At 42.6% G+C, this 11,915-nt stretch overlaps 1 protein-coding gene and 1 pseudogene across 1 annotated transcript; both read right to left on the reverse strand.

Moving 5' to 3' along the window:
• Window positions 1-2,788: 2,788 nt before the first annotated feature.
• On the reverse strand, window positions 2,789-3,877 carry LOC133887572 (expansin-A9-like; annotated as a pseudogene).
• A 985-nt stretch (window positions 3,878-4,862) lies between these two features.
• Window positions 4,863-7,817, reverse strand: LOC133908936 (germin-like protein 5-1). Its single transcript, XM_062351172.1, has 2 exons — window positions 7,497-7,817; window positions 4,863-5,697 (listed from the first exon to the last, which is right to left on the reverse strand). Exons 1-2 carry the CDS (start codon window positions 7,624-7,626, stop codon window positions 5,156-5,158), a joined length of 672 nt encoding a protein of 223 aa, XP_062207156.1. The 5' UTR covers window positions 7,627-7,817; the 3' UTR covers window positions 4,863-5,155.
• Window positions 7,818-11,915: the final 4,098 nt, after the last annotated feature.

The raw sequence follows: 11,915 nt of genomic DNA on the forward strand, positions 1-11,915 counted from the left end.
CGTGGCCACTGACATCGATGCTGGGCTTCGGTGGTGTTTCAGTGAAATGAGGGAAGCATGGCATAGAACGCAAAAAGGCTAACTCAAAGGTATGGTCAATTTTGGAAGGGGTCATCCGAGGTAGCGGCAAAACAATGATAAACGCTCACAGCTTCGATCGTGGCTGCGTTTAGATGCAGCGACAAAGATGCACGCGTTCCCAGAGATTGGCTATGAAATTTGAGAAACCGTTTGAACAGAGACATTCATATATTCCGGGAACACAATGCTATAGCACGGATTTGGGAAGATCGCCCACTGAGAGGAAGAACAAACAACGGAGATGAGATGGGTGGCAGTTGCAATATGTTGTGGTTGGCAAACATGTTCCGGTGGAGTCGCTACACAACAGGTGAAAAGATCCTAGGGTCACGTAGAAGACTTCATGGGACATATTGTGACGCAAATGGAACATCCATACGACTTCCGGATTGACGGAGAACGTGACAGCAAACTCGGTGCGCCTGCAGAACGCGTCCAGAAATCGGATAACATGCATGTCGACCTTGATCCCGGCAGTCTGGATAATCTACTGGACAACCCAGTTTGTGAGCACATGGGTCACACCATGGGTCATGCTTTGGTGAAAGGGAATTGCGATTTGACCTCTGGTCAGCTGGGAACGTTGATGCCAATTGGTGATGGCGCGACTGTCCACAATGGCGACGACCGTGGTGGCGTAGATCGAGCTTTGGCCGAGGCTAGGGCTTGGCTAGGGACTTAACATGATGGTAAAACAGGGGTAAGGAAGGAGAAAGAGGGGTTTTCACCTTGCTTTAATGATCAGAGAAGGAGGATTCGCAGAGACAACGACGTAGCACATCACGGGCAGCGACGATGGCAACACCGGCGAACGGACAGGGCAGCTGCGGCAGCTAGAGCTTGGAGGCATGGAGAGGGGGTAAGGGAGGACGTGAAACACCTATTTATAGGGTTAGGGCAGCTGGTTGAGGTGGAGTCCAAGCCGGACACGAGTCGGTGAGGATTTAGGTTTTCGCAGCTCTCTATTTCGAGGACGATATCTCCACCGTTAGGACTCCAAATTGGACGTTTCTGGACTCTAAATTGTAGTACTCAAAAAATATCTACAACTTTGGTATTCATTGGAATTTATTTAAACATCATTTTGATTTAAAAAAAAGGTCCCAAGATAAACTGTTTGAACTGAGACTTATCTACGTAGCACTGATTTCAGGGCCATAACTCCTAACTACATTATCTTAAAGGGGACTTCCATAGGTTCAAATCGAAGCTATCTACGAGACCTACAACTTTGGTATTGTCAAGATTTGTATTTGAGACCGTTTTAAACTCTAAAAGTGTATGGGAAGATGAGGCTGTCCAGGATACCGTGAATATCCACAGATTTCGTGGATCCTTTGTGTTGGGTCTCCTAGATGACTTGTGTGTCGACCAAGGGCTTGGGCTTGGGTATGATTGGGTTTAATAGCACTTTAGGCATATCTAGGGTTCTAGAAAAGAAATTTTTGTAGAGAAATTTAAATATGGTTTGAATTTGAATTGAGCTTGGAGTGAATTTAGGAGAAATGAAAAATAAGGTTGAATGAGAATGGGAGTAGATAAGGAATTTGAATTTGGATTTGGGTAGAATTTGAGAAAGATGAGAGATTGAATTTAAACAAGAATTTGGATAAGATTTGAATTGAACTAGAGAAGAATCATGCATGATCAAGGATGGAATAGATGATGAATTCAAGAATTTTGAATTCCAACCATTAAGATCCTTAACCTACCCACTATTGAATTTTGTAAAAATATTTTCAAAACCTTTTTCAATCCAAAACACCAAAGAGAAGAAAAAGAACTCTAATGCATTTACCTGGCTCATAGCAAAACTCAGCATACAATGCATAAGAAATAATAACCTAGGTTGCTTGGTTGTTTATGAAAATAAATTTTAAACTGCTCCACTGGTGAAGCTACTCACTAAAGTTGAATTTTTTTAAAATGTTGTAAAATCTTGGAAAGTAGGGTGTTACACGCATTAACTCAAATAACTATAAGTCTAAAGACAAATAGTTCATTCTCGAAGAGTGAAAGAGTTAATCTTGTAGATTAAATAAACGTTGTACTCATTTTTTCTTTTATGAGTTTTTACCTGATGGTTTCACATGTAAGGTTTTAACCGAGGTAATGTGTGCAACATAAGGACAATAATATGCACTCTTTTCTCTATATTTCTCTCACTTAGTTTTTGAGAAGGAGTTTTTTAACAAGGCATATGTATCATGGTAAATCATCTAAGGAGGAGTGTTGAATTTATAGGAAAATGACATGGAGTCCTTCTCCAACTAGGTATGAGCTATTTTACCTACCTTACTCCCTCGTAAAGTGGGAGACCTTTTCCCCTCTAAATATGTGAGGAGACACATCATTGTAATCACCAGTTATTCATTGCAATAAAGAAAGAAGTCTCCACTAGATTATGTGTCTTGTGTTCTTATGTTCTACTTTAGGATTGGACTGTGTCGGAGAGGAAGATGTACTAACCGACGATAACGTTATTCAACAATTACATGTATAACATGTGGTTTCGATTTTCAACTTTTTTTTTAAAAAAAAGACGAGATGATATGTACAAGGCAAGTTTTCCTCCCAAAACTCATGCATGGGCTGTTAATATGGCCCAATCAATTGAGACCCTTAGGCCTCTTTCCCAACGCTTGGATCTGAAGTGAGGCCAATTGGTCCAATTAGTTCCAACCCAATCGGCTATGTCGCCTCTTCTCTAGAAGTTCACCGAGGACTCGTAAGTGGAGCCGAACTGCCAGTTCGCCGGCGCCACGCTGTACGCTATCACGAACTTGCCGTCGTCCGTCTGCACCTTGAACGAGATGCTCTGTCCGGTGATGTAGGCGCTACTCTGCCCCAGTTCTCCCCCCAGCAGTCCGTGGCGGATCCCTTGATCCACGCCGCGGCCACCGCACCGGCGCCGCCGACGTTGGTGATCACCACGAGCTCGAAGTAGTCGTGCCCGTTGATAGTGAACCTTATGCCCCCATTCCTCTGGCACGGGACCCTCCAGTAGTTGACGGGGACGACGCCGGCCTGGTACACGGCGATGGTCTTCCACGCCGGCTGCGACATGTCGAAATGCCGCCGGGGCGAGTCGCACCAGCCGCCGTCGGCGCTGTAGCTGGGCGGGCAGAAGTTGGTGGCCGTGACGGTGACAGACGTTCCCTGCTTGCACCACTGCGTCTGCGTGGCGTCGCAGGTGACGAGGAAGCACGCGCCGTCGCCGTAGAGCGCCGTGCTCAGCGGGCGTTGTCTGCGTCCCGTACCCGGCGTTGTACAGGTTGCCGTACCCGCACGACCCGCCTTCGCAAGCACATGCATCATACATGTATATCAATGCAACGAAGGCATCCATTATAAATACTACTCTTATTCTTCAAGAATGTAAGACATATTTTGTTTTAAAAAATCATCAAAAATAAATTTACTCTTAGTTTTTCTTATAATATGTGTCAATTACTATAAAATTAAAATCATATTAAAACTACTTTGAAATACAATCTATTTAAATAATTTTTATATTTTAAACATATATATAATTTGACTAATTATCAATAAAAATTTATGAAGTTTGTCTTTTTCGAAACAAAATAGGACTTACACTATAGAACGGAGAGAGTACTGTCTACGATATGTACGGTCTAAAAGAGAAATGTGAAAGCCACGGTCTGTTGCCCATGGTGCCGGACGCGTCGCTCCCGCCATAGAACGTCGCGGTGGCCGGCGTACACTGCTGAGCCACTGAACTCCCGAGCCGAGAGACGCACAGGCTCAGGAAGAAGAGCAGCATCGCCTTATCCATCGTCTCTCGCCAAGGCGCTGCGTCGTCGCTGCCTGCCTAACTAGAGATCACTTGCAATTTGTCTCTTCGACTGCACAGGTCTTCTCTACTGCTACTTATAAGCATGCAACGGCACGCCAGAGAGCCGCTGGGCTGACGAGGTGATCGTGCACGCTAGCTGCATGCGGCTTCCCTGTTTGGATCACGCTTATGCAGTAGCATACATGCAGCAGGTGGTTAATCATCTCGAAGGACAGCAAATGGGTCAACTAGTTCAACCGATGAATCTTCATGATTTGACATGATTAATCCTTCACCTGAATTATGGCCTTATGACTCCCGGTGGTTGCTCCTTGGAAGGCAGAGCTTCGTGTGCTCACGAGCGGCCATTCTCCATATTGTAGAATTCTGTCCGTGATCCTGTTGTTTTTGGGTGGCCAAATGGTCCTCGGTGAGCTCTAGGATGTCTCGGAACCTTCTGTAATGCATATGAGTTACAGCTGATCTCTGTTGTTCACATTGTTTTGCAAAACAAGTGTACGAGACTCTGCACTAGAGTTTCTAACAAAGTACTTGGTCAGATTTGAAGGTCTCCAAATTTATTTGTCTTTTCCTTTGGCAACGCTTCTTCTTTCTTTGCATTGTTCATCGTTCACTCTAACAGTTTACAAGTTCACATTCCCTTACAAAATTACAGGTTCAGAAACAAAGGAATACTCAGAGTGTAGTTAAATATGACTCATTTTTCTCTTTACAACTGAATTTTCCATTTGGTTATATAATTTATTTTTGGGAAACTTCCATTGTTACTTCCAGACCTTGACCTCAATTATTTGCTGAAGACAAGAATTTGCCGACGTGAAATGTGATACTTCAATATGTTTCAGTTCAGACTAGTTAATTCAGAGGCCACCACGGTGTTGCAGATAAGATACTCCACTGGGGTAACAACCAAACCATGTAGATCATATGCAACATGATCGAATCAAGCACAACGATGACCATATCATGCTAAGATGGTAAATTAAAAAGGTAGTAGTTGTAGTAATATCATATGGTTTACAAATAGAATCTCCGAAATGATTGGGCTAATAATAAAAGATGAACAGAACGTTCTCCGTGCAAGGCTGCAACTTATTACAAGTAGAGACACCTAATTCATTCTGCAGGTCACACTGAATCAACGATCACATAGCGGACACGACGCGGTTGCACGGCACGCCCTGTCAGAAATCACACACAAGCTAATAGCGATAATGGAACCAACAATGCATCGTTGCCACCAAAAAATTCGAATCTTTAGCTCTTCTTGGGCGCAAACTTGGCCTTGATCTTGTCCACCTCCTCGTCGCCGATCTGGAACGCCTTGGCGAGCACGTCGTCGGGCACCTCCGGCGAGGCCCCGAAGAGCGTCATGGCGATGGACTGCGTGCCGGGGAGCTGGCTGTTGAACGCCGAGATGACGGCGGCGGGCTCGTCGCCGGCGTTCCTCTGGAAGTGCACGAGGCCGCGCGGGAACGCGAAGACGTCGCCCTTGGTGATGGTCTTGGCGACGAGCTTGTTGGCGGTGGTGACGAACCCCACGTCGAGCGTGCCGTAGAGGACGAAGACGAGCTCGGTTGCGCGCGGGTGCGTGTGCGGCGGGTTGAGCCCGCCGGGGGCGTAGTCGATGCGGGAGAGGGAGACGCCCAGGGTGTTGAGCCCGGGTACCTTCTCGACGTTGGCGCCGGTGACCGCCGAGCCGACGGTGTTGTTCGTGGCGCCCGGCTTGGCCAGGACGCTGGAGAAGAAGTCGTCCGCCGTCGCGTTCGCCTTGCACGGGAACCCGTTCACCTTCACCTCTGCACGCGCAACGCTTGTTAGATGCCTCGGCCGTGGTGCTGGCGCACAGGACCGAAGCTTGAGCCGAAACGACACTAATGTCATTTCACTATATATGTCTAACAACATATATAAATTTATATAGCTTATATAAGTAGTTTCCTAGTTAAAATTATCTTCATCCGGGTGCCAATGCACCACCCAATTTATATGTAGTAGCTTCGCCATAGTGCACCGCCGCCAGCACCGTCCGATCGGCCGCGTGATCGATCGATCACACGCACGTCGGTATGACGGGACCTGTCCGTCCGCACGGCTGTGATCAGACGGCATGCACGGGAGAGGATCGGTGATGCAAAACGCAAGGCAAGGGAGCAGCAGCAGAAATCGGCACATGGTGTGTGGCGGTTGCATGCCATTGCCGTCTAGTAGTGAGAGAGACACCGCGACGACGACGCTTTTCCAGGTGCGCCCACATATTCAGGCAGCACATGAATATTTAGCCTTATGCGAGGATCAGTATGCCTTTGGCGAACAAGTTTGTATGTGTCATCTAGCATCTACCAATTATTAAAATCATCAAATTACCACATTAATAAAAAAAAAATCTAACACACTTATTGCTATGAACATCTAACGGTCTAGATTAACTTAAAAATTAATATCAAATACAATTAATAAATAACTAAATTCGAAATTAAAAATTATAAAAAATTAGTAGTTTGATTTCCATACAGTTTGGAAAGCAAAATATTTAAATCAAGAATCCAAATAAAATAAAATTAACAATAATTAAAATTAGTGTTATGATAAAAAATAATTAAAATTACGATAAGACTAGCTACGTTATTAATAGGAACTATTTTATTTAGTTAACAAGAAAAAACTCTGTACAGACAAGGCAATCAGTGTGCTTTTGGCGAACAAGTTACAGTGAGTGCTATGAAATGGGCCGTAGATACCAGATTGTATGATCAGTGCGCAGTTCAATTCAGTACTAGTTGGGTCTCAAAAACCATGAATTCTTTAATACCAGTTGACTGGAAAAATCGTGAATTAATTCTTTTGAGTCCAAGATGTTTTGAAGCTTAAAAAAATATATATGCTAATTCTAGGTTTCACGTCTTGACGCTTGGAACTGATAAATCATTCTCTACCCTCTCAGGGTATGTATAGACTATCCGATAGTTTATTTACGTTAAGATTCGTGTTAGAAAGATAAGTAAAAAATTATAAGATAAATAAGAAAATCAATAGATAAATCTGTGTCCACACACTTCCACTCCTCAGACCGTACATCCATAACAAATTAGCTCTGAATTTATCAACTACCAAAGGTGGATTCCATCCTACGCCAAACAGGTTTCAAAAGCGCGTATTAGACGCGGTCATACGCCTTGAGGGCCTATTTGGCTCAGGGTCTGAACCAAACACGTCCTGAATGCGGATCTGAACCCCCGGGTTCAATTTGGGCTCTGAAATAGCTGTGATGGTTTTGTTCATGCTACGTGATCAGTACAGCTGTGATCCCCTTTTTTCCCCTTTAAGGAGCTGTAGTTCTACGAATCATTTCGCGAATCAAGCTACGAGAAATCCTGCGAAACGTCAGCCGTGGTCGCCGTTCGCAATCGAAGAAAGGAAAAGGGAAATGGAATTGAATTGCCCATGTCTGTGACTCTGTTCCTGATGAAAATCCCGATGGAGTATGCTCGTATGACAGCAATTCAGGCGCTGAGCGATCGCAAACAACTTCTCTTCCGGTGAAAGAAAAGAATTGTAAACCTGTAACTGCAAGGTATCGGGCGAGTCTCGAGCTTACCGGAGCTGAGGTCGGCGACGCAGAGGTCCTGGAGGTAGTCCGGGTCGCCAGCCAGCGCCAGCGGCGCGGCGAGGACGAGCGCCACCGCGACCGCTCCAAGAAACTTGGACGAGCAAGACCCGGCCATCATCGCAGCGCACTTATGGACGGATTTGACGGCGGTCGCGCTCGACTGCGTCGGATGCTGCTTGCTGCCGGGCAGGCAGAGAGGAAGCTGCTACTTATAGTGGCCAGTGGCCGGGGGTAGTGAGGCGAGGAGAAAATATTGCGCTGGAAGCAGAGCCGGGCCTATGCTTCGTTGCAGGTAATTTCAGCTTAAGCAAAGAGACACGGTGATGCGTGCAGCATAATTGAGGGGTTGGTGATTAGTCACCAGGGGTAGATCGGATAGATTGCTTTGTGAATTCAACTGAACGACTTACTGCCTCTGAGAAAAAAAAACCCAGAAAAATGATCTTTGCATTATTGCTGGGCTCTACACTACGCTAGCAAATTCGCACTTGCAAACAGTATTATCTGAACACGGATATGAATATCGGATTTCGATTCGAATTTGAGTGTCCTATTTAGTAAAAAACATTTAGACACGTAAAATACAGCTAGATGAATCTGACTAGATTTCGGAACGTGCAGGTAACACAGCTTGCAAAGCCCTGAAATAAGCTGAATGTTCTTGACCGTTCCTTCAGCTTACAACACTGCAAAGCCTGAACGAGGCTATTAAGCCTTAAGGTGGACTGGTGTAGCAGCTAATCGATCAGCGGTAAAAAGTTGCTTTGATCACGAGAAACGGAGCGTGATTTCGACGAGACAGCGACGGCGGACCTTGGAAAAAGCTGCTTATTCCATTGATTTACAGCAAATTTTACGCTATGTCAGACATCAGATTACCATGTTACGGCGTCGGTGACTGTCAACGTAGGACTTAGGATAGACGACCAGGGTAAATAGATATTTTATAATTTTTTTAAAAAATAGATGGTTTATTCATTTTTTACCAAACGTTGTTTAAAAACGTATAAGCAGAAACATAAATTTTAGAGGGGCAAAATAAAAAAATTCAAGATAACATGACTCTACGAATGAAATATGAACTATATGCTCTATTTAAGATTATTTTATACGTCTTTGTGCAAAAAAAATTAAAACTTAAATGAATAACGAAGAAAAAGACAGTCACCGAAATAAGTAATTCTCCAAGTTGATGGTCTAGAAGCGAGAGGATTCAAGACGATTTCAAATACTTGAGTATATGAACATTTATACCTCTAGCAACAAGAAAAAGAAAAATTACTTCACAAAAGTAAAAAAACTACAGCTCAAAAAGAAGAAAAAAATTATGATTGAAAAAAAAAACTTACAAACTAGCAAGTGAACCAACAGAAAATTCAAGTATATGCAAAAACTTAAACTTTATTACTCAAAGATGTCAGTCCTATTTTAAACAGATTACAATAATTTTTTTCTAAAAAACTCTCACCTATTATATAGGCTAAGCATTCATCTTTCTCTCGCCTAAAATCTTAACACTAGGCTCTCAAATGAGTACCACAAGGAGCTCAAATGGTTAGTTCAAACTCTCTCATAGTCATACCTCTCTATTTATAGACCTAGAAAATTTGATCACTAAGTTTTCTAGCTTGTTATCAAAATACCTCTCTCTTCTAGTACACTCCTACCTAACATCGAGAGTATTTTAGTCTATTTATTACTCCGTCTATTGAACAGTCGCGGCACATTCACGACATAGCTTCATATCGACGTAAGCTTCGCGATGATGCTACATACTACTTTAATCATCTTACGGTTTTAAGAGCTAACCGTGAAACTTTCTCCACGCTTCTCAAAGCGTGACTCGCTACTTGCTTACACCTTAAGCAAATACGCTAATATCGACATGTGTACTCCGTCTTACGATCTTGACCATCGGCAAGTCTCTTCCACTCTTGATCCCTCAGGCTGTCTTGTCACTTGCACTGGCATCCCTTTCACTTGACTTTGTCAACACGTCGTCTTCATCCTCTGTTTCATATTTTGCTTGACCTCAACATGTATAGTTAGGATCACCCTTAACCCTACCCAGTATTCTTGATTGTCTGGCACTAAGTACCCACTTAACTCTAATCACCTATCGTCAACTGCCAAGTTGCATCCGTCGCATACACACTATGAGACAAACAAACAAATTTCTCCAACTCTAATTAAAGTTAGTTCATAATCAAAATGCTCAAACCAAGCTCGAGCAATCCAAAACTCGATAAACTAAATTGACAACCTTATTAATTACTCATCATATATAAATTAAGTATATTTCAACTTAATTTCTCACACAACAAATCTTATCTGAATGGGCCTGTCGATCTTCCTTAAAGGAAAGCGCTGGTTTCTATCGTGAACCGGCGTACAGGCACCCGTGCTGTAGAAAGAGAGGTACTGGACTTCCCCTGTTCTAACATTATCTGAAAAAACATATATTGAGGGTCTAAAAACAATTCTTGTTCGATTCACATATAGGATTTGAGTCATTATCTATAAAAATTATAGGAATCTGAGTACTATTATGTTTGGATTATCAACTCACACACTCCTCAGCTTCTTATACAAAGTTGATACGAAATCTGATTTTTTTTTTTTAATGAAAAAAATGTGACAGAAATATGATGACTATGTCCTGATGCTTCAGCATCCTCTGGTTCCACTTCACTTCAATGGTTGGAGCAGGAGGACTATCCATAAAAAAAAATAGTTAGCTGTGAAGTCACCGTCTCACCCATATGCTTTTTGGCTGTGTCATGCTTGTTAAGCTTTATGCTCCTACTAGAAAACGCAGATACATTGAGGACTAAGGAAAGGCAAGACAAAGGCTACGCAGGACTGACGCAGTCATGCAGCTAACGGGAACATATCGCAACACATTCTTTTGCATCATGCTAAGTTTCTTTCCTTTTCTTTTCTTTTTTCATTATTTAGGCGATTGAGTTTCTTAGTCATATAGGAGTACATGTCTATGATAGGTTAGGTAAGGAAAGATCTCTTAAAAAGATAACTCGATAAAAGTGGGGAAGACAGGGGTCATGTTGTGGGTTTGTTATTTTATTTACGTTCCTATGGAAAATGCTGGCATCTATGTAATTCAGTGTGAATTAGATCACCAACTAAATGCGGACCCGACAACGAAAATGAAATTACAATGATCTTTGTGAAAAAGCACGATGAGAATGGATTGGACAGCAAGATAACCTCCTACCTACTTCGAAGAAAATGTCTTTCTCAACCTACTTCTGATTGATCCATGTTTCCTGAATGCAGCAACACGTGCAGGACCATCAAACAGGACGAAGCATGGATCGGATCAGGTCGTCCCATTGGAGCGCCAATTTTTTCTCTTTATTTTGAGACGCATTGGATCGCCAATTGCTTCTGTAGTCCTGTAGTTTGCAAGGAATACATTGTGATTATATATATATTTTAATATTTTGAAGAATATATGTCTGTTTGGCAAATTTGCAGGTGTAGACTACCGTCGCTTATTCAATGAACGAGAACATGATCTCGCTTGTGGAATCGATAAAAACTTGTGGGTCTTAACGTTCAGTGCATTAAATAACTGGAGAGAGAAAGTTCTCGTCTATTCAGTGGGCGAGGACTTAGTCTCACTCGCTAAACAGAAAGACATTCGTGGCTACGGCACTGAGCGAACCCACCCAAAAGGTGAGACCCTTTGGGTATTTTGTCTGGCCATGCCGGTCATACCGACGTCAGCCTCATTTCATTCCCACACACCCGAGAGGAGGGGAAAGGGGAAAATTGTACGGCGAAGCTCTGTCGGATGAAACGGTATGCTTTTTTCTCTGATTTATTTATAATTTCGGTAGGATAGCCACCAGTGATAGGTTTTGGCATAGGTTAAATGCTAGATCTAGATTTTTTTACAAACCTGGTAGGATAGTCATTAGACGTAGGTTAGAATATAAATCTAGCTTTAGAATTAGGGTTAGATATTGTTCAACGATTCGATCCTTTTTATACGTATTTTTAGCAATTGGATATAGTATTTAGACATATGTTAGGTATTATATGTAGGATTTAGACATAATATAGACATAACTAAGTAGATGTAGGATTTAGATATTTTGATATAGCGATCTGGGGATAATTTATTGCAGTATAGATTACTTATTGGACTATGTTTGTAATCAATTTTTTTATTGTAGATGTAATTTTACATAATAATTGCGGTTATGTCGCAATAATATTAGTGTTTTCATCGATGGCTGTCAAGTATGTTGGATATGTGGCAGTTTAGGATATTTTTTATGAGGACAGTGAAATATTATATGGTTCGGAAGGGGTAGTACTGTCCGTATTTTACTCAATGGATAAGGATATCTCGAGACCTATGCACAAAAGGTGTCAGAT

This window comes from Phragmites australis, chromosome 1 (assembly GCF_958298935.1).
Source record: "Phragmites australis chromosome 1, lpPhrAust1.1, whole genome shotgun sequence".
Lineage (NCBI taxonomy): Eukaryota > Viridiplantae > Streptophyta > Magnoliopsida > Poales > Poaceae > Phragmites > Phragmites australis.

Excerpts from the sequence above, each read along its gene's own strand:
- LOC133908936 (XM_062351172.1), bottom strand. The coding sequence starts at position 7,626 with ATGATGGCCGGGTCTTGCTCGTCCAAGTTTCTTGGAGCGGTCGCGGTG. Across the intron at positions 5,698-7,496 it reads CGTCGCCGACCTCAGCTCCG|AGGTGAAGGTGAACGGGTTC; the intron begins GTAAGCTCGAGA and ends TTGCGCGTGCAG.